Below are 27830 nucleotides of genomic sequence, written 5' to 3'. Positions count from 1 at the left end.
ACGAACATTGAAAATTATATACACGCCTATAATGTTTTAAATAAATTACATATACAATAAAATTATATAAGACTAATCTTTAGTTACAGATACCTATATAGACAGTTAAATGAGAGAGCATATAAAATACTGTTATAAGTAGCATAAAGTGTGAACTTAAAGTAAGTGTCTACACACAATTCACACTCCAAAAAATCATTAAAAGTATAAATCATATTTGTAAAAAAGAAATCCATATTAACAAATATAATACATTTATTACTATTAAAAATATCATAATTTTGCTTACATATATAAGGATTTTATTCAACCTTGTTAAGCACATAATATGGTAAATAAACGGGTTTAATTTAAAATAGCAAATAATGTTTAAATGTATAATTATTGCCTATTATAAATATTAGCTATTATAAATACTATATTAATATATTAGACTTTTACATAGTTGAATACCGTCAATGTTTAAGAGAAGCATAGCGAGATATATTTTGAATATTTAAAATTTTACAGATAAAATTTCCGGCATCTAAGACTTTATCAACATCCACACCCTGTATTATATTATTAAATAAAAATTGTAATTGAAATTTAAAAAAAATAATATTTATAATTTTAGTTTAGTTAGAAGATTAAAAAATTAGTTTCATATAAAACTGCCATAATGGTATATAAAAGCTATTTTATATAATTTAAAAGTTTTTGGGTAAGGGGAATATTCTTCCAGGGTAATTTTTTGGGAAATGAGACCTCAACAAGTTAGTTTGTTTTTACCATTATTATATAGTGGTAATTATTAATTTATACTTAACGTTTACATAAATTAAAAATAATTATTTTTAATTTGTAAATAAAGCAGAGTTGTTAACGCTCCTTTTTAAAAGTAGCTAGTTCCTGCTCCCGCTCACCTTCTCGAAAGGAGCTACCCGCTCCCGCTACTATATTTTTAAAAGGTTAGCTCCCGCTCCAAGTAATGGAGTGCCACTCCATAACCGCTCCTTTGATTTTCATTTTTTTAGAAGGTATACGAAACAAAATCATATTATTTTTTTTTATCAAATATCAAAATATTTCTAACCTTTTATTAGCATTAAAAGTAATAAATTTCCTGGAGCACTAGAGGGAAGCGGGGTATTGTATTTTATAAAGATATCTTTTAATTCAGGGAATTTATCAAAAATAGTAATTTTGGTATCATTATTTAAAAAATATTTGTCCAATATATTATCTTCCTGATGATCAATTTCATGGAATCCAAAAAAATCTTCCAAATCATTTAAAAGAAAGATTTTTTTCTTTTAAATGCTATTTTAAATTGAAGCTGCTCACTTTAGAAAATTAAATAGATTTATATAAATACAAAAGACATTTTGCCCTTAAATTTGTTTGATCATTTGGAACATCTTTTAGAAGTTTAAAATATTTTTTGTATGATGGAAATGGAAATTCGATTTCTTCATCTATGATCTCTAAATCCAATAAACTATTTTTTATTATATATCTATAAAATGAATATTAATATGACTTACAAGATTTTCCAAAAAATTTTTAATATAAAAAGGAAAACTTGATGTTTAATATTTAAAATGATTAGATGAAAAACCAATATAAAACTCGGCTAAACATTTAATAATGGATAAATATAAATAAAATAAAATTTCATTTTTATTGAATTTTAATTAACAAATATTATTAATATTTAAAAAAAAAATTTATTTTATACATTAAATTTAACGGAGCGGTGGAGCGGCGCTCCTCCACTTCAGACCTAAAAGGAGCTAGCTCTCGCCAGGTATTTTTGAGTAATAATTATCAAAAATTTTCAAAAGGGGGCATATCATTAAATTATTTTTCTAATTATCTAATAAAGAATATTTTATTTTTAAATATTTATCTAAATATTTAAATTTATTATATTTTAAACTAAATGTTTGCAAATTGACCTGTTATTTACAAAAAAATGAACTGAAATATTATATGTTTTAAAAATATTTTAATTAATGCATATAATGGCGTAGCAATAAATTGGCCCAGCTCCAAACATTTTTTCACGGGCCTCTAGTTGAGCCTTAAATGATTATCTTGAATTTCTTTTAATGAAACAGATTTAATAAACTTTGTAGGAAAATATATGCATTTATATTTGTGTTATAATATATCAATATTAAATATTAATTTGAAGGAGTTCAAGGGATCTTGTAAATACGAATTTGATATAATACTTTTGCAATGTTTTAAGATAATCCATTTTCTACAATTTTATGTTTCTTATCTTAGACGTAACTCATTCTTATTTTGAATAAAAATATGAATGCATTTTTTTATTATCCTGGATAATCTAGTAGAATTATAAAATGAAATAATTCTTATACTATCATTTCATTATGTAAGTGTAATAAGAATTCCCCTCTAATAACGATTTATCACCCCCCCCCCCCCGCAATTTTCCTACAAAATAAAAATTAAAAAAGGAAATCTAAATTATAATTACTCTCTTCAGCTTCAAATCCCGTCATGTAACTAACAAAACTGACAACTTCCGCTTGTGAACACCAATTTTTCTAACTTACAGACCTGTAAAATGCTTAAGTCCAGTGCAATTCTACCTCTGCTCATGTGATTGTTATGTTATTGATTTAAGTTAAATAAAACATTAATAAAAAATTTCTGACATATCGGGATAAAAATGGTAAAATTTTATAAATATATGACCCTGATGAAGTTATGGAGTACAGGTGGAATGATATTTTTCTGCTACAGCACACGGGAAAAGTGGTTGTGATGGGATTGGTGGCGCCGTTAAAAGATTAGTTAATAAGGTAAATTTATAAGGACCTTAACTTACAGCAGTAAAAAAAATCATATGAATTGAACAAATACGCTAAAGATAATAATAATGGCATATATTTTAAATATATAACTCAAAAAAATTATGACGAAGAACTAGTCAGAAAGATTCTCACAAATTAGACACGTGGAACACAGAAAATTTACACTGTGATTCCGAGAGGTCTATATCAATTTAAAATAAAAATGTATTCTAATTCAATAGAAAGCATCGAATATATATCATATAATAAATATATGGGAGAAATATCACGATAAATGTGTTTATGCTTAGAATTGGTGGTTAGCGTTTGTTTTAGGAAAAAATCAAAAAAAGAAATTTATTTATAAGAATAGACGACACTCTTTACTTGCCAAAATCTCATAGCTTAACAATAGTTTCACCGTTAACGGTTGCTAGCCGTAACTATACACTGTCATTATAAGAAAGTAAATGCGCTACCGAAAAATTAGATTTTTTTAATGCGAGTTATTTATCAGATTTTTTAAAATTTAAATTATATCTATCATTTTTAATATTTAGGTCGCCATATGAAATATACACACATTGGATTAATATATTAAAAAACTCTAAACTTGATTGAACAAATTTAATTAATATTCATTAAATATGTTATATGGGCAAATAATTTTATGATAAATTACGAATCATGTAATAAATATTTTTTTATCGATTGACAATTTCCTTTATTATAAAACTGATTAATATGTAATTTTATACAAAGATGCCCCTTTTGGGAAAATAAAATAATTTTTAAACTATCATCTTTGTACGTAATTTTGATATTGTCATTTACAATTATGTAGTTTTTAAGCTATACTTAATTGAATGAAGGCAGATAAAGGTAAATATACTACATTTTTACCACTTTGAACCCTAATATCTCCAAAAATATAAATGATAGGAAGCTAAAATTTTGGTTATTTCTTAGTTAAATTAACCTTTCTTTGCTTACCAAATTTTAAAAAAATCGAAGATTGTTAGCGGACTCATTTTTTTCTTAGACATGGAATGAGGTATAATGAGTGAGGTTGATCCTGATACTAATAGTAATAGGAGACCATACATTCTTAAAAAATCGAACTCATTTTCTTTAATATTTAAATTATCTTCGAAATGGCTTCTTAAATTTAATGTTGAATATATTTCAGATATATTATAATTTTAAATTAAAAATATATTTTGAAAAATAAAAAAAAATAACATAATTTTATAAAATAAGATGTGCCTTATATATGAATCTGAAGATACCGGTATTTACAAAAATATTTGAAAAAAATATGCAATCTTTAAACGTGGCGTAATTATAATTGTTTAATTTGTTGATTATTTTCTTCAGCTAGGGTGAGGTAATGGCAAGACTTAGGCAATACAATATCCCTGCCAATATAATATAGATAATTATCTAAATTTCCTTATAATTAAAGTTATTCCAGGACGGGCTACTTCAATATGATTATAAAGCATGGAATAAGAAAGGGTCGTGCAAGAATTCAATTAAATTCGTCATAAATATTAAGTTTTTTATATAATTAAATTTCTTATGAATATTTTACGAAAAAAAGTAAAAAATATTAGAGGAAAATGGCATAATTTATCAACAAAAAAACATATATTATTTATGTCTGATTTTACTGTGTTTAGATGGAGTTGATTTAGCTTATGAATAACATCCTCGGTAGGAACATTTCCCCTTGCGATTCCGTCAGCATATGGACACCCACCTATACCACCTGTTGAAGAGTCAATTGTAGTTATACCCATCTTAAATTTCGCAAAAAAAGATAAAATGCAATTAAATTTAAAATTATTCATCTTGAATAAATTTTCAAATATATTCGTCAGAGACCTGAGGTACGATTTGCACAGCCTCACCCGGATTTTTTTTTCAAAAATTTTTTTGGTCCAAGCCGAATTCATTTTTAAAATATATTAAATTTCTTTTTAATTTAAATAATGGCAATTTAAAATATTTAAATTTAAAATATAAGGCCCGGCCCAGGTATTTTTTTAAAATTAATATTTAGAATTAAAAACTTATCTTATTCATAAATAAATAATTCCTTATTTCCTTAAAAACTTAAGTTGAATAAAAAGTGGGGAGGGAGGGGAGGGGGTAGTCGAAACAGTCTAAATCAAACTTATTAACTTAACTGGAAGAACCAAGAAAATTCGAGAAGTTCGTCTTTACCCGAAAGTAGGTGGAGATAGATTTTGTGTATATCCGAGGGTAACGGAGGTGAATGACATGAGGAAATCTTTTTTACACTCTGGGTGTCCGGATTAGAATCATAATTTAATGGCCAAAAAAGGCAGAAGTTCAACCCAAAATTTTAATTGAAAAAATTTGACAGATATTTACAAAGTAATTTTATTTAATAAATTACTAGTTACTTTGTTCTAATCACAGATATCCTAATTATTTTAACAAGAGACAAAAAAAATCAAGGCCTGGCTCAATTTATTTTTAGTAACTTGCAAGATTTTAATCTGCAAAAGAATGAAAGGGTATTGGATTATTTGACCTAAAGTCAAAAATTGTTTGTAACCAGGATATTAATGTATTAAAAATGTGATATATAAGGCTTTTATTTAACTAATCTATTTACTTCGAGGGCAGCCTCAATATTATCGATCGCCGCAGCCCCTCCTGATATATCATGGCAATGCACGGCCATTTTAGACAGAGGGATCCCAAATTCTTGATAGCACATATTTATCAGGGTACGCCAAGAATCAGGTGAGCCTGAGCCTATAGTGTCACCAAGAGAAACTTCGTAACATCCCATGGTTAACATTCGTGATATGATAGATGCCGATTTGCGGGGATGAATGGGTCCTTCATATGGACATCCAATTATGCAGGATACGTAACTGATAGCGTGTAATGTAATATGAGTTTAAAAGTCTACTATAAAAAATTGCATTTTTATTTTAGTAAATATGTTCTATGAAAGTAAGTGTAATCAAATCGATGATGATTGCCGAACCCTCTTAAAAGTTTAAAATTTGTGGAATTATTTAGATAGGTAAAAAATCGGAAATCCGTTTATTTTTAGTTGGCTAGCAAAACTGGTACTCGAGATACACCGCTACAAAGGTGCGAAAAATAGTGACTTTCGAATTTGCAAAATTTTTTAAATGTTATCTCAAATTGTAGATAATTTCTAAAGGTCTATAATAAGAAAAAATATTAGGCGCCAATTTGAGTCTAACTTCCAGTTTACCAGTTTTACTTTACCCGGGGTTTTGAAAATTTTTTGTTGCCTTTTATTTAGCGACCTTTTATAAATATAAGATATGAAAACCTTGACGATGTAATCGACTCTTCGCATTTTTATTTGCATAAAATAGATGGGGCTATATGAAACTACAAATTATTGTTTAAAATTTACCAATAACATGATATTTTCACTTTTTATATTAAAATATTTCGAATTTCTGTTAAATGTACCAATTAAACTATATATATCTTTCGTAATAAAAGCCAACTTGTGGATTAAATATTATTGAATTATATATTTTAATATTTTTTATATATAATTACTTAAAAAAAATTCAAACCATGTATTAATATATGAAATATAATTATTAATCTATATTACTTTAATACTAGATTAGAAGAAAATTATCTAATTATAATATCGTTAAGGTTGTTTCTTTTCCTTTACAATTTGAGAAGTACTAAATATCAGAGATCTATAGAAGCCCCATTTGCATGGCCTGGTCTGGATTTCTTAAAAAAAATTTTGGCCCAGGTGTGTAAATTTTTTTTATGGCCTTAGTTTAAAAAAAAATTAAAATATATAATTTTTCATTTAATACCTATAAAAGTAGAGATAAAAAATTTTATTTTAATGCAATATAAAGAATTATCAGATACCTGCATAGATACCATTTGCACGACCTGGTCTTGCCCGTTATTTTTTTAAAATATATTATATTTATTTTCAATTTTTATAGCTAATAATGGAGATTTAAAATATTTGGCCCTGCCCAGATATTTTTTTTAAAAAAATAATTTTCAGGCTCGGCCAATTATCTTTATTGGTAATATTTATTTTCAACAAATTTTCCGTTTTACTATATGTAAAGAATATAAAATTTTAAAGTTTCAACATTATAATTAAAAAAATGATAAATTAAACATTTAAAAAATATTATATAAATAATATTTTGAGAATATAATATATTGCACCATAAAAATATATTTTAAAATCAACTTAAAAAATAGTTAAAAGGGGGATAAAAAAAATTTAAGAACTCAAGGTAAATATAATAAATGCAACCATTTCATTTATTAAATACTGTACAGTATTAAATACTAATTATTATAAAGTTAACAAAGCAACAGGCAAGAATGAGGAATACTAATGATTTACTTATCATGAAGAAATAGTAGCATACCTACCTTTTCAGGCTTAAGATTACTTCTTACTTCAAAAATTCTTCCAGAAGTGGAAAAATTCCGCACAACTTGTGTTATAAGCCGAAATTGTCAAAACCCTTTTGTCAGTTTTCGCTCTGATGAGCCGATCACTACTCTCAGGTCATCCATCTTAAATGTATCATCTAATTCCTTAAATATTTATTAAATTTATCAGGTAATGATGTAACATCTGAATTAGCATTTCCACATTTGTCGTAAATGTAGTGTTTGACTAACTGCAATTTCAATTTGGCTGGAGGAGGTAATTTATTTATTTCGTGTATCTCTTGTAGTTTAATAGTCTTTTATATAAGTTTCAGTCATTTCGTGCTCTGTCACTGGTAACATACGTAATTGTCTAAATTTGGGAGAGAGAAAAAGAGATAGTGATACTTATCTAAAATAAATTTTTCCCTTATAGTGTATTTATTTTGAATGTAAGTGTATCTTTGTTGCATTTAATTTGATTGAATATCAAGTAAAATAATGACAAGTTGAATAATTAATTTGAATAGCCCTGAAATATTTTTTAAGGATCGAAAAAATGGAAAAAAGATAATTGATACATAATTATTTTATTTATTTATACTTTTTACAGATAATAATGGCGATTTAAAATTCTGCCTGGCCCGAGTATTTTTTTAAAAAAACATTTAAACCTGGCCCTGGTTTATTTTTTCTTTTAAAAAAATAGCGCCTGCAGGTCTCTGCTAAATATTAACACTATGTAAAAAAAAATAACAGATAAATTAAAAATATTATACATACATTTGTTATAATATGAAAGTTTTAAATATGTTAAATCTAAAAAAAAAGGACATCTGACTTATTATTTGGAATGAAAAGTACTTTTGCGAGTAGCTTTTAACAAACACTGTTTTTTATATAATTTTTAATTAATATTAATAAAAATTATATTTTTATGGAAAAAATATTGGTAGATTATATGAAGTTGTGGTGTAATATAAATAAAATTTCATCTAAGCATAATTATAATTATTTTAAAATTTGATCCAATATTAATAAAGTCATAGGCTTATAGGAGGTATTATATAGATAGTCAAAAATATTAAAAATATCATCAACATCTAAATTTGATTACCTTATTATTTAATAACATATTACAACAATATTTAGCCCAAAATATTCTTTCGTATCAAAATTAAAGCCTTTTAAAAATTTATGAGTTAAAAAAAAATCAGTAGCGTTAGCTAATAAAAATCACCCAGATTTTTTTCTAAAAAATCAGTGATTTAAATCAATATTTTTAATAAAATGCTATTTACTAAATTTGATCAAAATATATAATATATGGAAAGATAAAGACCTGGATTATTTTAGAATTAAAAAATTTTCATATGAAACATGCTAAATTGTACTAGTAATCATTACTTAATACATAAATAAAAATACTTGATTTATTTTGTATTTTATTGTTTCAGTTGTTGACATTAATTAATTGCTAATTATATAATTCTAATCTTAATGTAGTGAGAAATTATTTAATATTCTAAAGAAACATTAATTTGTTAAATTAAGGGCTTAGGGTTTGCAGTCTAGAAAAATAAAAACTTACAAAATTAAGTAAAAATAAATTATTTTAAAAAATCTATTATAACCATAAAAATAATTTTATCAATTTAGAATTACAATACAATTTAAAAAATAATATTAAATTTGCTTTTTAAAATTTTATAATAGAATTATCATGATATCCCAAAATCTAGATGTTAAAATTAAAAGATCGATTTTTTAAGCCTATCTTTGACAGTGCATTGCAACTTTTTATGTAATCAGCATTGGTATTTGAATTTAATTGTAAACGTATGCTAGGTTTGAAACACTCCATATGATGAAAATACTTTCCACTGAAGTTGTTGATTGTTTAACTATGAATTAAATGGCCCGGCTAGAGACTAACCAACATTAATTTTTTTTATTTCATCTGAAAACATAATTTTATTAAAACGGGTTAGATGTAGCTGGAATTATACTATGATTGAAAGTATAATAATAATTAAATAATAAACTAATCTAATTTAGATATAATTAACCTTTTTTAAATTTTGTCAAATAACCAAACATTTTAAAAATGATTAGATTGCTTATTTAATTGGTGAATATTTTGTTATAAACAATTGATTTATACTCAGAAAAATAGTTAATTAAACCATATTTATCATAATAAAATTTAAAAACTATATGCTATCAGAAAAATGGAAGAGAAGGAGTTTTAAAAATGTTAATTTTTGTGAAATACTCATGCCAGAAAATTATTAATCAAATTTTAAATAAGGTTATTAGCGAACATTTAAATTTGGCTAATGCATCAGGGCATTCAATGAGAAATAACAGTGTTCGTTTTAGAAAATGAATAATTTTATTTCCGACTCATTGATTATCGAATTTTTAATTGACAGTCGGCTTATTTAACAAAATATGAAGTTACTCATAACCTATCAATATAAATTTTTTCAATAATTTACTAACCGGATCTCCTGAAGCATTATGCTTACTTACAAAGAAATATTATACTAAGGTAAAAACAATGTTCAGATCTATAACTCTTTAATTAAAATATTAGTACTTGTTTAATTGGCAATTTAAATTAAAAAAATCACAAATTTTGACAACCAGTATTGATATTTATCAAAAATAAAATTTTTGCATTAATATTGATTAGAAATAATAATAAAAAGACCCAATCTAATAAACAGTTTCGTAGTTATTGTAATTTATAGAAGCATTTGTATGTAATTTGGGTATTGAAAAGTTAATTAAATCTAGAGCATTCGAACTAATAACTATATTGAAGGGAATGTGATAATTTTTTATATTTATTTTAAAATTAATTATATCATAAATATATTGAAAAATCAATTTATTATAAATATGTAAAAATAAAAATTTATTACCCGCGTACACGTAAATTGGCCTTTTTTGCTGCCTCAATTACCGGAGTAAAACGTTTGAAACTATCTTCAATGCTACAATTTATATTTTTTCTTTGGAAAATATAAATAAAATTTTAAATTAAAATTTCGAATAAAGTATCATTTTAAATTTCACCAAAAATATCTAAAATTAATATTGTGTGGTCTTGTCCAAAGCTCAACCTCCAAATAAAATAACTAGTATGGACAATTTGTATACAATATTTGTGCAGGCAGGATCTGAAGTAGAGACCTGTGCAATTTTTTTGGATCAAGCCCGCCTAGAGCTAGCTAATTTTTTTGTGTCTTGACTTCCCCCAAATAAAAACTAAAAGATAAGAATAATTTATTTTATTCTATATGTTAATGGTATGCATTAAATTTAAATATACAGCAATAACTTTGATAATTTTATTACATTTATATTTTTTTTTCTATTTATTACAAAATAATACTCTATTAATAATGAATGGTAAATATTTTTAGCCTCTTTTATTTTTTCAAATTTTTATTAATTTTCAAACTCATTTTATAATTGCGATATATTCAAGCAGTCAAAAAAGGAAATATAACATTAATATTTTTTGAGGAAGAGTCTACTTATATTTTATTGATGCTGTTACTGCTAGCCCAGCCCTTCGGGAGACTAGCTTATACAATCAAAAAAGGAAATATAACATTAATATTTTTTGAGGAAAAGTCTACTTATATTTTATTGATTATTTTATTGATGCTGTTACTGCTAGCCCAGCCCTTCGGGAGACTAGCTTATAATTTTGTTAAAGCTTAGAATTAGGTACTTTCACCTACATTATTATGAGCCAGACTAGACTATAAAATCATTATACAGGCTGGGAAAAAATTTATTGGTCAATCTAAAAAAAATTTTTTTTTAATTTCCATGAACCAGTTTGGGCCACCCGTCAATCTCTAAATATAATAAACAACATAAAAGTAGATTTTTAATTAAAATATTTTAGTCATAGTTTAGAAGCTAGATTATTAAGAAAGTTCCAGTTCGGGTTTCTAAATTTGAAAATATTTCCACTAACATGAAATCACTCATATAGCTCTGCAAAATTTTTTTCGCAACCTAACCTAAGCCAGAATTTTAAAAAAATTTATGTCCGAGCCCGAGCACAAAATTTTTGTTTTTGCCTGACCCAAGTCCAATTAAAATTTTTTGGAATATAAATTTAAATATTATAATATCTAAGCAAAAATTAAAAATTATGCGTACATAAAATTGTTAATTTGTAAAATGGAAATTAAGTAAATAAATAAGTTAAATGAGTTAGATGAAAAATAGCATGTAATTCTGATTGGCATTTTGATGCAACAAACTGAATATCAAGGATATTTCTATTACTTAATTTTCGGGTCTAGGGTCGAGCTATAAAAAATCTTCAATCGAGGCAGCCCATCCCGTCTAGGGCTTTAATCATACTAGAGGTCATAACGGGTTGTCCATAGCCTGACCCCAGCTTGGACATAAAAACTATTTTCGTGCTCGGGTTGTAATAGGTGTCCAACCCGAAGCGCAACCCGATAAATAAATATAAATAGCCTAAAAAATCATTTTAATTCATTTCAATTAAAATAACGTCATTTTTTATCTAATATATTTCATCATTAAAATGTCAATCAGAATAACATGTCATTTTTGTTATGTATTGAATTGTTTATTGTTATTTTTGTAAAATGCTATTTTCATTATATAATTATATGAATTTGAATAACAAAATTTTTTTTATTATAATTCGGCTCGGGCGGCAAAAAAATCACTTTGCAAACTACTAAATCACATATTTCCAAATATATACGCATAAATAGTTGCTTTTTTATCAAAACCAGTTCCTGAAAATTTTATATTCAGTTCCTAGATTGGTCCCAGTTCCTAAAGTTCTGGCTAAAAATAAAAGGATAAATTTAAAATACTGTTTAGATGTATGAAAAAAATTTAAAACTTGCAAAATGTTTCGGAAACAGCACCAAATACAGCAATTTCGTCAACTTGACAATCTAACTTTTATTTATATTATTGAAAAACATACCTATTTATAAACTTCTTAAAAAAGAAAAATAATTATTTGATATGATTAAATATTGTATCCAAGGTTGCCAGACAACCCGATTTTGTAGTATATACTCTAAATTACGCCAAAATATGGCATATATTAATTTGTTCTCATGTATTTTATATAAAAAAATTACGAATAATTAAAATTGACTTAACCAGAATATTATACTGCTATTTTATTCTAATTGAAGCATATTAAAAAGCATCTTATTATTGTTAATTTTATTATTCATGCTTTTAGAAACGAAGGTACAAAGAAAACCTCTAAAAAATATAATTAATTTTTTCCATTTCCACAATTTTTTAATTTAATATAATATTTAATTTTTTTTTAATTTTAAAATGAATTATTATAACAAATCATAGTGTCATTAAACGGCTCTGAGCCGATTTTAAAAATGTCTAACTCAATCTTTTATCCAAAATTATTTTATGCAAGCTTAAAAATTTTGTTAATAGATAGTACAAGGGTTTGGCTATCTATTAACGAAATCTCGAGGCTCTGCCAATATTTCTCTGGCGTAAATATAGCGTTAGTCGCTCATATTGAGACGTTTAACACTAATAAATCATATAATTACATCTTCTGATTCATATGTGAAGTAAGCATTTTATATAAAATAATATTTTAGAAATTTAAAGTATTTTGTATTTTTTTAGGTTTTTACAATTTTACAATATCTTAATAATATATGATTAATGAAGTACAATTTTCTCCTAATTTTAATTATATAAAAATTATAGAGATTTAAAGAAAAATATTAAATAACAAAAAAAAATTAAATCGCAACATCTAAATACCTAGAATTCCACTTATTCATTGATTACACAATAAAGAAAATTGTTGAAATACAAATTGTATAGTATGCGATATAAAATTTGATATAAGCCATAGAGTAGTCATGTAAAAAAAACATTTAACAAGGCAAACAGGTGTCCAATTTAAAAAATAAGTGATCATCAAATAAAATTAAACCATTTTTACCCAAATGACAAAACATTAGCTTAATTATTTATTTACACATTGCTCATATTCTCTTATATAATTCAAAAATAGATCAGAAAGTAATATATGGAAGAACAAATGCCTCAAATATAGCATAAAATATCTTAGGTCCTGATTCAGAAGCCCATCTGACAGGATTTGAAGAAAAATCATACATTTCTTGAAAATGGTATTTCAAATATATTCTAAAAAAAATTCCATCGGACAGAGAAATCGAACGCTATTGCATTTATGCTTGTGTAGAACCTTGATAATTCTAACCCTTTCCAATAGAATGCAACACTTTTGTGCTCATGACACGAGTGTGAATATAATTCAAAATGCATGAAGAAAGGGACTTCATTACCTATAAACATAGAAATGGTTATGAAATTTTACGCTGAATTCAGCTGATCCACAAACAGGGTCCGTTTTAAGGAAAATTATCTATTCTCAAGATATTAAATGGTCAGAACTTCTTCAAAATATACTAACAAAATGGCTATCATTAATAGGCTCTTGAAAGACTTTATTAAAATTGCTTATTTGTTAAATTCTATTTTTATCCCCAAAAAATACCAATTCAATATTAAAATTATTATTGAAAACGAGTTGGCCGAGGCTTACATTAATTTTTTATTAAAGATATCGAATTAGATGATATATTTCAGAATTTATTATATATTCATCGAACAAAATAATATCAAATTTAGATCACGAAACAATGCCCCAAATTTTGAAAAATAGGTAATATTATTTTTTCACTTCCACATTCAAATGCCAGAGCGCATATTTGGCCTGATGTAAATTTCTAGAGAAAAGATCGTAATCGAATTAATGAATAGACATAATATTTTTATTTGTTATGACATGTTTTTGACGCGAAAATTGCAATATTTTCACTTTAAATTATTAGGTTATATTAAATTAAATTTTTCGCTTTAGCTTTCACCTTTTCTGGTGGTAAGTTCCTTCAACATCTCTCTCCACTTTATGTTATTCATACAATCTCTTTTATCTAATTTATACTTCTTTATATTGGCTCTAACTTTATGGCCCCATTGAAGTTTTGGCCTTCCTTTTATCACTTCCAAACTCTCAACCTTCCTGTAGTTCATAGGCCTTCTCATTGTATGCCCATACCACCTAAGTCTGTTTAACATAAACTTAGTCTTAATGGGCACTACCTTTAAACTACTTAGTTTTCTTGTACTGCGCACTTTATCCTTTCTTGTTATCCCAGCAATCATCCTCAGCATTCTCATATCCATAGTTTGTAGACTTCTCTCGTCTGATTCCTTGGTTGGTTATGTTTCCGAACTATATAGAATAGTTGGTTGTACTATGGAACTGTAAATTTTTCCCTTTAATTTGTATGGGATTCTTTTGTCAAATAAAGATCTCCACTTTAACCACCCTTGATTAATTTTACTCTTTATCTCTTTTTCTATTGTGCCGTTTGTTTGTATAGTGAAGTCCAAATATTTGCAGCTTTCCATTGTCGATATCTGCCATTCATTTATAACATCTATAATGAAGAGAAGTGGGCTGAGAGCCGACCCTTGATGAACTCCTTCGGCTATTGTGAAGCCTGCTGAAGTACCTGTTGAGCTACGGACCATTGTTGTATGGCCCATATACATATCCTGTATTATTCTTATATATTTTTCGGGAACCTTTTGTGGCGTAGCGCCTACCAGATAAGTTTACTTGGGATTCTATCAAAGGCTTTTTCTTGATCGAGAAAAACCATGTGTAGCTTTTTGTTCTTTTCCCTGTATTTTTCACTCATTTGCCTAATTGCAGTTGTTGATCTACCAGGCATAAAGCCAAACTGAATCTCTCCTATTTCAATTATGTCTCTTAATCTTTTTTCTATAATTTTTTCGTAAAGTTTTAGACTGTGTGACATTAGTTTTATGCCCCTGTAATTTGACAATTGTGTGGATCCCCTTTATTTTTGAAGATAGGAACTAGATAGCTCTGCCTCCATTTATGAGAAACCTCTTCATTTCCAAGTATTTTATTGTATAGATTTGTGAGGAAATGTATTCCATCATCTCCTAGTGCTTTAAAACTTTCTATTGGAATATCATCTGGACCCCCAGCTTTGTTGTTTTTCATATGCTTGAGGCATGTGATTATTTTTTGTTCTATTATTGGTTGTATAAGGTTTTGACATGGGGAGTGTTCATCTAGATGTAGTATGTGGGGATTAAAGTTGAGAAGCTCCTGAAAATATTCTTTCCATCTATTCATTATTTCTTTTTCCTTTATTATCAATTTCCCATCTTTGTTTATGATTACATTCGGAACTCCGTTTATATCCCTAGAATTCTTTTCTCGCTGTTTGGCTAATCTGTATATTTTATTTTGCCCTTCTTTGGTATGTAGTTCTTCATACATATCATCGTATGCCATAGATTTGGCACTAGCCACCGCCTTTATAGCTATTTTTTTGGATTTTTTTATATTGTCTTGTCATCTTGGTTTTACCATATTTTATAAAGGGCTTTTTTCTCCTGTATAGTGGTTTGTACCTCTTTATTCCACCACCATAGTTCTTTGTATGATTTGTTACCTCCCCTTGTCAAGGCTAGTGTAGATTTGGCAGTGTCTATTAATCTAGATGAAAGGTGTATCCACATTTTTTCACTGACTTGTAAGGAATCTATTGTTTCAATGTTTGCATTTATTGCAAAGGCATCTGTCATTGTTTTTAATTTACCCCCTTTGATGCATGGTTCCAGTTTTATCTTGTTTTTAGTGAATTTATTTGTGATGTGTAAATCCATGACTAGTAGCTTGTGTTGCGCGGCTATATCTTCTCCTGGGATGACTTTGCAGTCTATTACATCTTTTAATCTTCTGCGAGAGATTAGCATGTAATCTCTCTGTGTTTTCCTTGTACCACTTTCTATGTTTTTAAACTGTCCTTTTTCTTATAGTAGGTGTTAGTTAAGGCAAGGTCAAAGGCTTGCGCAAATTTCAGTACTTGCGTTCATTATTTCTTTCTCCATATCCAAAACCACCATAATGCTCTTTGTAGCTGCCTCTTGCTTTTCAACATGTGCATTTAAATCCCTATTATAACTAAGTGATCCTTAGGGATTTCCATTATCGCTTCATCAAGGATAGCTCTAGTCAGCTTTCTCTTCTTTGCAACCCGTATGAGGAGCATATATTGAAAGAATGTGTAGTATTGATTAACCAATGCAGAGTTTTATTTTAGTCTATCAGAGATCCTATAGACTTCTATCTGAGGAGGTTAGATCTTGACTGAGAATGATGAACACCGTTCCTATTGCTAACAATTCATTATAGTACAATTAATACCCATCTTCAATCATTAAAGTCTTCTGACCTTTCCATTTCGTCTCTTGATGCACGTTATGTCTTTTCTCTTGTTCAACATTGATGCCAATTCTCTTGTCTTACCTTTAAGTGTCCCAATATTCAAACTTGCTAATCTTGTCTTCTTTGCTTTGACCTTTATTTTACTTTTCGCAGGATGGAGGTCTACACCCTGCGCGTCGCTTGGAGGGAACACCCTAGCTTTCATATTCATATTTTTACCTTTATTTTGTTTATTGGACAAGTATCCTTAGCACCCAGCTGTCCAGGCCGGTCGGTGACCGGGGTGTCATCTCTAAGCTCCGAAATTCATCTTACCATACATCTTTACACATCAGTCATCGAAGAAAAACCTAAAAGTTTTTATGCTCCTTACCAAGATTGAACCTGTGTCCTCTGTGTCCTTCTGTTTCCAAGCATACATCATATCCCATTAGGCTACCCCGAAAATGGACAATAAATGAAAGCTAAAACTCTATTTAATATTTAAGATAGTTTCAGATTGATATGTAAGGCTTAAATATTTGTTAAGATCACAACCATTGGGGTTAGAATCATGGCTTGTCGATGTAATCAATCAATTTTATAATATTATGGTCAAATATATAAAAATTAAAAAAAAAATTCTCCATAAAAGTTTATAAAGAATCAATAAAATATGAAAATGATTCATCAAGAAAAGTAACATTATTACAGGTTAAAATATAATATTTTATAAATGATAATTATTATATAAATTTATCAATGCAATTTTTCATAATACATTTCAATTTTAATATCATATAATATAATATCAGACCTAAATAAATATCTTGCAAACTAAGATCTTCATATATATATATATATATATATATTATGTGATATAATATATTGTGATTTGATTTAAATTCAATTTATAATATTTAATCAATCACATATGAACATCTATTTACCATATATATTAGATTGATAATAAGATCAATTATTTAAAATAAATTATATCAGCAAACAAAGATTTTCATATATATCTATTATAAATGACAATATATATATTTCAAATTATTACATTTGAATAGATATGAACATTTTAGTTATCAAGATATTTATTTTGGCCTGATAATAAGATCTAATTAATGTAATATATTTAAATTGATCATTTTTGAGTGAATTTAGTATTTATTTTATTAGGTATAACCTAAAACATTAGAAAAAATATAAAATGGCTGGCACTATGCCCAAGATAGTTCAAGATAATAAGCAAAATATATTCGATGAGGAGGAACATAAAATAGTTGATTATCTAATTTCGTGAAGTAAAACTTTTAAAAAGGTATTAAAAGAATAATAGCTGTAATTTCTATTAAAACAACAGAATAAAAAATCAAAAAATACATTGTTAAAATATAAATAAAAGATGTTTATATTATATGTAAACTGGGCGCATGGGTCCTGTGCCAAAAAATATTGTTATTTGTTATAATTGTAAATAATATTATAGAGCATATATAAAAATCTGAAGAAAATTTTTTATGTCTCATAGGAAGCTTAATAAACCACTTGATTCGACTAGCCCCATCGTTGAACATACTAACCACGGGTTTGGGGTTACTAGGTTCAAAAATCACTTTTTCTAAACCTTTTTTAGAGAAAAAATTATAATAATTTAACCCATTAATGGTCAAGATTTTTCTAGTGGATAAAAATGCTCAATTTTTTCAAATTATATTGATTAATGCTCAAATATGATATTCTAAAAAAATCAGCCAAAAAAAATAATCCTAAATAGAAAATCTAGCCTGGTGCATATATGCACCGTTAACCATTAAGAGGTTAAAAAAGATAAAAATTATATAAAATACTATAAGATCAAAAAAACAACAAATATCTTTATTCTTTTTTTGTAATTTATAATAAAAACGAGAAAATGTTTATATATTATGAAAATCCTTGAAACATTTAATATGGAGTGCGATTTGACATGTTTGGCACATATATCTTGAGTGCGTATGGCAATATCTGCATCTTCGTCTTTTTCCATCTATAATTTTGGATAAATAATGTCCAGATGAATCAATAGGGTTTTCACACTGTAATGCAAACTGGCTGGCGTGTCCTGTACTTGAATTTTTTTCAATTTTTACTGGCGTTCGAAGGAGGTAGTTAGTAACTTCTCGTCTAAATGCAAGCAAACTCTTCTTGTCATCTCGATTCACGAATTTCCATTTCCATGAATTTACCAAAGCTACATCAATAAAATTGGTGAATATTGGCCACCACCATTTTTTTCCTCTTATTTTTATTCTATATGTAGATATTAGATTATCACATAGATCAACTCCACCCATGTGTTTGTTATAAGCAGTTACCATATTTGGCTGAGGAATTTTTATTTTAGAAGATATTTTCTTAGAATACCTTGAAACATTAGAAAGCAAAGAGATAGTGTGGCATGTCGATGCAACGGTCACCACCGAATTATCATTCCAACGAACTACAAATATTTCGTTTAATTTTTCAAACCTATAATCATAATATCCTCTTTCTTTTTTTGCTACAACCTTTATAGATTCAACTGGGCAATGCTCTATTCTATTGTCCCTCACAGTTCCAGTTGCAAAATATCCCATTTGTTTTAAGTATGACAAGAGTTTAAATGATGTAAAGAAATTATCAAAATATATTTTATGATAATTTGGTTTTTGCAATGCCTTTAATAATTTTATGATTACATTTCCACCTAATCCATATTCATATTTATTTTCTCTTTTTCCTTGATATATATCAAATGAGAATACGTAACCGTCGGAAGAGGCCAATATCCAAGACTTGTATCCGAATCTAATTGGTTTTCCTTTTATGAACATTTTGCAAGAATGTCTTCCTCGATATGGTATCATCTGTTCATCTATTGATAAATGATGTTTAAAAATTCCGAATTGCTGAAATTTATTATTCAATATATTAATGTAAGGCCTAACTTTATAAAATCTATCATGTATATCTATTTTAGTATTGTCTGCCAAATGGATATTATATTTCAAATTTCGAAATTGTAATTGGGTCATTATATCCCGGATTATTGGAATAGAAATATCGCTGTCATTAGACCAGTACATTCTTTCTTGTGGGAGAGAATGATATCCAGTAAATAATAGAATTCCAATAAATCTCTGAATATCTTGGATGGTTATGCATATGTTAGGTCTATTCATTTGTTTAGCATAAATATTACTTTGTTCTACAATTAGGGAATATAAGTCTTCGTCGAAAATTAAACAAAATATATCTGATGGACTTTTACCATGTAAATCATTTTCAAGTTTTATTACATCTTCCTTTTCTCCATTGAAAGGGCTTGAAGAATATATTGCATCCGTTTTTCTCCATTTTAAATTGTGAGAAATTCGAGAATAGCTTCTTGTAGAATATGGTTCTGGAAGGTCGTCATCAACTGAATTATGAATCTCCAATTCTCCAGCTGTATCTGAAGGCAAAACTCCGACATTTGTTAAGTCATTTTCATCGAAATCTTCTTCATCACTAACTGCAGAGGGGTTTGGCGGAATTATAACCATATCTCTTTCTTCAATTGGTTCCTCTTCAAAAAGTTGAGCAAGCGCTTGTTCAATTGTTAGAAAACGTTTCATTAAAAAAATTTATTAAAAATTAAATATCTAGACAAATTATTTTCGTAGAATCTTGATTTTTTTATTAGTCATCTATTATTTTGATAATTTTGATTGAATTGACAAAACAGGTGCATAATATTTTATATAAATAAAATAAAATCTTCAGAAAGGAAGAGGCTAAAAATAATTTTAAACTTTTGAATATTTATGAACCTAATAATTTCATATAATTTGATCGGGATAAAAAATTATAATAGGAACAATATATTATTCGATTTAATCTCAGGGGAAAAAAATTTTTTTAAATTATTTTCAAAAGGTCATTTTTGGGTATAAAATTTTTTTTTAAAATTCTTAAGGGGCTCGAGCCACCCACCCCTCCCCTTCCCACCCTTAGTGACGGTAGTGGTTTTAAGTATAATATAAAAAATTATAATTCATTATGTTAAATTTCATTTGTTTGAATTTTTTTAAATAATATATACTGCTAGATGGTTAACGGTGCATATATGCACCAGTCAACTTTATGTGGTTACCTACTAAAATATTAATTATTTAAAAATTCAAAAATGATTGATAAATATTGATATATCTATACAGAATATATACACACTAGTTTTCATCGAAATAATTTTATAATATGCTCGTGAGATCACTTAGAAAATTTTGCATTTTAGACCTCATAAATTCGCAAAGTTTGAGGGTTTCTTAGGGGCATAAAAAAATATTTTTTTCATATTTTTCTTTTCCAGTTTTGAAGTACAATGTCTGAACTATATAAAAATCTTTTTTATTATTTTTAAAAAAAAAACTACTATGTTAAAATAAGGTATATAGGAGGTGGTGCATATATGCACCGTTAACCAGTAACGGGTTAAAAATATAACAGTATACATTTATAGCTAAGTGTTTAAGGTATCGATTGGTATTTGCAAGATCTTATACGATCATTATTTTCGGAGCTATGATATTTTGACAAAAATTGCATCGACTAGCCCTGGTCTCCCCTACTTGTAAGGTTTTAAAGAATATACAAAAAATTAAAATTTAATTATGCCATAAAATCTTCTAAAATATTATATGAGAATAAATATATAGTAATTTTTTCGATAAGATTATGGTTTATAAGACATAATTAACAATGGTTATTTTTTATTTTTTTATTTGTCATAGGATTGGTTAATTTTTATTTATTTATTTTTTCAAATTTTTTTTGTTGAATGATTGTTTTATTATAAAATTATTGACTATTAATTTTTTTATATTATTTTTATAATCACCGTAATCAAGAAATGAACGTTTTCGTATATCCTTAATGTTAATTTTTATTTTTCTTATCAACTTTCCTATCTTCTTAATGTTAAATTTATTTTTCCTATCAACTTTCCTATCTTCTTAATGTTAAATAAATCGATGGAGACTATATCTCTCTAATGTTAAATTTTAAGAAAATTTTTTGTACATAACGGGATTCGAACCCATGCCTTAACGTTTTAAAGGCAAACGTTCTTCCCACTCAGCCACCTTCTATATTTAATTTTGTAATATAATCTTTCTTATATATGTTATTGTTATGAAATTTTATTTTTATTGGCTTATTAATCTTTATTTTTATTGGCTTATTAAGCTCTTATTTTATTGGTTTATAGTTATTTATTTTATTTAATTTTAAAATCAACCATTTTTATTTTAATTAAAAAAATCGTAACAAAACAATAGGACATAATAGTGCATCTGCCAAAGGCCTCAAAATATAGGAGACAGTAATTAAAAAGATGTTTAATTTTTATAGATATTATTACAGAATAAATCACCATCAGATTGGCACAAGATTTAAATCATGTTTGAGCTTACCTCTGGTTATCAGAAAATAATTTTAAAGTCTCAACTGACCCATACAATCTGCATTTCACATGTTGATATTAATAACAAAATGATTACAACAGGACATAATAGTATATCTGCCAAAGGCCCCAGCATATAAAAGACAGTAATTAAACAGATGTTTAATTATTTTCTTTATTAACTAAGCAAACTTTATTTATTTATTTGAGATTCTTAAGATACAGAATATTTAAAAATGTAGGTAGATATTGATAAATTGGTATTTTATGTCATTTCCAGAGTTCAAATATTGTTTGAGATAAAATTTATATACTGGCATATTTTGGAGTGGTAATATGAGATAAATGTTTATTTTTCAATTGGCTAAATATAATTTAAATTTATTTGTTAAATCTAATTTATAATAAGTCTTAGGATTAGTGAGGAAGGTTAATTTTCTGGCATGGGAAGATATTGATAAATAAGTATTTTAAACTATTTGCAAAGTTCCCATATTGTGGTTGAGATAAAAAAAAGTTTTACCACCATATTTTGCGATGGTGAACGTATATTTTTCATAAAATCTTTATGTAAGGAGTTAATGTTTTACAGCGTATCCAGGCTATTGCGATACCTCAATTACTACCAGATTTTTCTATATAGATGCTCCTGGTGGATCAGGTAAGACGACATATATTTATAATACTCTACTACACTATCTTAGAGGACAACAAAAAAATGTCTTACCCTTTGCTACCACAGGAATATCCTCCATACTTTTTAACCTGTGTAGATTGTCCTGGGTTCAATTGCAACAATTTTAATCTTCCATCTCCTGACCCTATCACTCAATCTAATTTATAACCCAATTAGTGTTGTTAATTAGTCGAGTTCTCATCGAAATCGACTAAAAACTTTAGCGACTAAATTAGTCTATTAGTGGACTAATTTGGTCGACTAATTTAGTCGACTAAAACGACTAATTAGTCGACTAAAACGTTATAAAATTTCAAGCATATATTTTGGTCAACATTTATTGAAAATAAAAGATGGATAGGATAAAATTAAAAAGGGCAAATTGGGTAAAAAAATCTTTATGGATTATAAATATGCCTTGCAAATTCTAATTAAGATATATTTTCCACATACTTTTATGAATTCTAATTTTTTCTATTTTCATTTATCTTTTTAGGAGTGAAAATAAATGATTATATTTATTTATCTAAACCATGTTTCAATTGAGGTTCTGTTGCAATTTTATATAGATTCATCACATAAAATTTATAGTTGTACCAACCGGCAATTTTATAAAAGAACATATGTCTGGAAGGATACTATATTCTATAATTTGAAATTAGAAATTCCAAAAATTTCTAACCTTTATCTTTTTGTTTATTTCTACTTAAAGGTAAGAATTTTTAATTAATTTTTTAAAATATGTTTAGGAAATAATTAGTAATATTGATACTGGCTCTTATTATGGAAGATAATATAGCAACATATATTTATTTAAAGAAGAGAGGAAATATAGATTGAATATCTTTAAAAATATTTTAGAAGATATTATTCAAGTATTTCCTATATAAATATATAGAATTATAATGCGATATTTTTGATTTGCTATATATTTTCCAATAATTTTCTATAAAAAATATCATTCAACAAAAAATATATGTATAAATTATACAACCAATGGATTTTGACAATAAAAATATCATTCAACAAAAAAATATTTAAAAAAGATAAAATTCAACCAATCCTATGACAAATAAATAAATAAAAGATGACCAATGTTAATTATGGCTCACAAACCATAATCTTACCATTTTTCAATATTTTGAATTTTTTTGTTTATTTTTTAAAAATGTTTATATTTATATTAAAAAATAGAATAATATAAAACTATATTAAGATAAGATGTAAAAAAAAATTTAAAAGACAAATATAAGAACTGTATATTAATAAAAACTTATAAGAGGGAGGAGGGAGTAGCAAAAAAGGCTCTCATTGAGATCCGAGGAAACTAAGATAGTTGCCTCAGAACATGGCAATTTGAGTTAATTGTAACAAAAAGAGGATCCATGATTACCATTAATTTTAGAAATTTTTTTACCTAATTTAAAAAATGAAAGCCTATGGGGCCTAGGGACCAATTGGTAGAAATTAATATTGGGATAATGTAAAAATTAGAAAGTCGTGGTACTTCCTAAATTTTGACCTTTCAGTTGTAATGGATCAATGTTTTGGTTAAAAATGGGAAACACAAAAGAAATTCCTAATAAGGTGTTTTCCTCTTAACCAAATGTTTGTTAGCCTATCAGTTCTTTTCCCATCAGACAAGGATATTATTAAAAAAATTAATATTATGGTTAAATTCTCCTGCTTTTTATTTAAATGAATCTGGCAACCTTGATTGTATCCTATGTAATCTACCATTTCTCATTTTAAATATAAAATTTATGGCATATGAAATAAACCTTTTAAATTCCTTATCTAAATTTGTTTAATTACAATATCATAAAAAGTAAAAATTATTATTATCAAACCGCTTTTTTAAATCCTGTCATATTTGGTACAAGTGCTGAGTAGATTATGCCCTCATGTCGATTAATTCCCCTCATCACTTCAAACCCATCAGCCAACTGTGGAATCCATTCTGCTGAAACAAAGCTTGTTGCTTCAATATATTTCAAACCGGTGTCAGATAATTTATCAATAAATTTTATTTTATCTGCTGAAGAAAGAATTTTCTGAGTGGTAGAAGCGATTTGATTTTAAAAAAATAACAAATCTTTAATAAAAAAATAGGAAAATAATAGAATTTTAAAACATAAAATAGGGACGTACCGATATTTTTTTTCGGATCGGGCCAATATTTCATCCATTTTAAATATCGATTATTGGCCAATATTATAAAATTTTCCGATCCGATATAAAATGGCGTCTTTAACAAAAATAAAATGCTATAAAATTTTAAAAAAGTTATATCTAAAATCATTTATTTTTATAAATAAAATCGAAATCCATTATGTATATTTTTTTTAATAATAATTAATTAATAAACATTCTGCCCTATTGTTATTTTTTTGCGCATTCTGTTTATAAAAGTGTGCCATAATCTCTTCAGTTAGTGAAGCTGATGATATTGACAGTTACCATCGCCGCCTGACCTCTGATTAATTAGAAATTTTGGTATTAAAAAGAAATCTTCAATATATTAATGTTATTACTTATTAAATAAAAGTGATTTAACAATAAAAATATTTTTTACTTTTAGAATTGCAATTAAATTGAATATAAACTATAACTGATCATTATAAAATATTTAAATGACATAAGTTATGGATTTAAATTATAGATGTTATACTAATAAAAAGTGTATTAAAAATTAAAACCATTGGTATTTTTACAGAATACAAAATTAGATATGACATCGAATCGGTAATCAGCCAATATCAATTCAATATTGGATAAGATAGGCCTCCAAAATGTGGTATCGTACACCATTAATATAAAAATTATTATTTTTCCTTCAATAAAATAGATAATTATAATTTCTTTTATTAAAAAGTGTCTAATTAATTGTGCTAGAATAAAAAAATTCTAAAATTTATCAGGGAGGGGAAAATAAACTAAGAATCGACCAAGAAGAACTAGAACCAAGACTTGAATAAAAGACAATCAATTACTATTTTTTCATTATTATTAGAGATATTGGTCAATATATTACATTTTATCAAATATTTAAATCAGGTCATTGTTGTTTATGATAAATTAAAAGGGAGAAGTTAATAATCCAGATACTCAATCAAATGAATGATATCTTAATAATAAAAATCATAACCAAAGATATTAAATATCAAATCAAAATATATTTAAGGCTATAAAAAGTATTTTTATAAAAAACTAGATAAAAAGTTACAATATTAAAATGAATTACATAAAATTGATTTGGGAAAAGTTATTTTTGGTATCCATATCTAATATTATATACTACCAACCCCTACCTAGTTAAAGTTTGTATTTTAATGATGAATACTTGATACATTTTCAGTCCTCAATTTTTTTTAAATCTATCACTATTTTTTTTTATTCAATTCAAAAAGTACCCCAAATCAAGATAAAAATTATTTGACCACCCAATCTGACCCAAATTTATAATATGGTAATTTTAATATAAATAATTTTACATTATAATCAAATTTTTGATCTTTTATCATCAAGCATATTTTCAAGTATTTTATTCCTTCCTAGGTGCATACATTTATATGGCCCTTCTTTATTTGATTTTTTTTTAAATTGTATCCATATTATTATTTTTTTATTAGATCATATTTTTTTATTTCTATAAAAAAGTATTATAAGATTTTAATTTTTATAATCAAAATAAAATATATATGGTGCCTAGTTTCCTATAAATAAATAAAATTTAATATTTATTTTAATTATAACAAAAAGTATTCTACAAATTAACAAATATTATGCCTTGCTTCTTTTATAAATCTATACTTATTAGATGAACCACATTTTTGTAAAATGCATTTTGTATATTTAAATAATTAATAGATTCTATATATTTTATGAAATAATTTTATATTATAATTTGAAATGGACCTTTTTGTATTAAAATAAAAAAAGATATAACCAAAATTATTAAATTTTTAATTAAATATATTGTATTAACGATGATACACATATTTTTTTTTATTAATTTAAAAAATGACGTTAAAAAATTATTTGCATTTGAGTTTCCTGTAAATATATTAAAATATAATTTCATAAAATTAATATTTATTCCAAAATTTAAGTCTTGGTCCAATTTTTTTTAATATTAGACCTAGCTTGCATTAAAGCCCATTTAAACTAGACTGAGTTCAGGTCTGGCCTACTTTTACTGATCCTTAATAAATATGCACCTATGACTCCAGGTCTTTAGAAAGAAATTTCAGATATCCAAAAATATTATATAATTATGATAAATATTAAATAATTATCATTTTTTGTTGATATATATCTTATTTTCACTTTGAAATGCAATTTCAGCAATAAAAATAAAAACTAGTGAGTCAATACCAATTTTTTTTTAAAAAAAATCCAATATCATGTTTGAACATAATTTATGAAGAATAACAATTCTAATTATTTTTTATGCATTTGTTATATCTGATTTAAAATAAAGTAAAAGTTAATATTTTTATGTTAAAGCCAGATAAAATTATAATATAATTAATGATAATTATAGATAAAACTAAAATTATATTTCAATATCAAAGAAAAAATTTTAAAATAAATTACTTTTTCATTTTGCAAGCCATCTCTAGGTGCAACCTCAACAATTTTTATAATTTTAGATTGATTTGACAGTGTGCGATAAAATTTTATCTAAAAAATAGGTAAGCTATGCATATTTCAAATAGAGAATTTACATATAAATCGATTAAACCTGAGAATTAATTATGGACCGAAAAATACAAATCGTTCCAAAATACATCAACATGCTCTAGATTTTAGAAAGCAGAAACGTACGTCAAAATTTGATATGACATTATATAATGGTAGATAATAGATTGTGTTGAATTACTAGGTGTCAATGGCGTCACTGGGGGGGGGGCGCAGGGGCTCGATCCCCCTGAAGTAAAAAAAATTTTTTAATGGCTCCTTCCCCTTGAATTAAAAATAAATTTTTTTGATTGCCCCTTGAATGATTTCTTTTATAATTCCATTAAGTAATATATAGATTTAATTTTATTATTTAGAAATTAATAAGACTAT

The 27830-nt window shown here is 26.1% G+C and overlaps 1 protein-coding gene across 2 annotated transcripts; it reads right to left on the bottom strand.

The window, feature by feature from the left end:
• Positions 1–237: 237 nt before the first annotated feature.
• Positions 238–27818, bottom strand: LOC135929367 (hydroxymethylglutaryl-CoA lyase, mitochondrial-like). 2 transcript variants are annotated; one of them, XM_065465909.1, is made up of 8 exons: positions 27502–27818; positions 27354–27440; positions 24605–24808; positions 12175–12233; positions 10190–10279; positions 5455–5719; positions 4481–4609; positions 238–551 (listed from the first exon to the last, which is right to left on the bottom strand). In XM_065465909.1, exons 1-8 carry the CDS (start codon positions 27553–27555, stop codon positions 456–458), a joined length of 984 nt encoding a protein of 327 aa, XP_065321981.1. In that variant the 5' UTR covers positions 27556–27818; the 3' UTR covers positions 238–455. The 2 variants fall into 2 exon arrangements, with proteins under 2 accessions (XP_065321981.1, XP_065321982.1); XM_065465910.1 differs by having other exon boundaries at positions 27485–27513.
• Positions 27819–27830: the final 12 nt, after the last annotated feature.

This window comes from Gordionus sp. m RMFG-2023, chromosome 5 (genome assembly GCF_954871325.1).
Source record: "Gordionus sp. m RMFG-2023 chromosome 5, tfGorSpeb1-WG-v2, whole genome shotgun sequence".
In the NCBI taxonomy this organism is placed as follows: Eukaryota; Metazoa; Nematomorpha; class Gordioida; order Chordodea; family Parachordodidae; genus Gordionus; species Gordionus sp. m RMFG-2023.
This window is presented reverse-complemented; position numbering and strand designations above follow the sequence as displayed.

Bases quoted from the DNA above. Each gene is read 5' to 3' on its own strand.
- LOC135929367 (XM_065465909.1), bottom strand. From the start codon at position 27,555: ATGTTGATGTATTTTGGAACGATTTGTATTTTTCGGTCCATAATTAAT. The intron at 24,809-27,353 runs GTAATTTATTTT...TCTACCACTCAG, and splicing joins ATGGCTTGCAAAATGAAAAA to AAAATTCTTTCTTCAGCAGA. The intron at 4,610-5,454 runs GTAAATAGATTA...GCGAAATTTAAG, and splicing joins ATATTGAGGCTGCCCTCGAA to ATGGGTATAACTACAATTGA.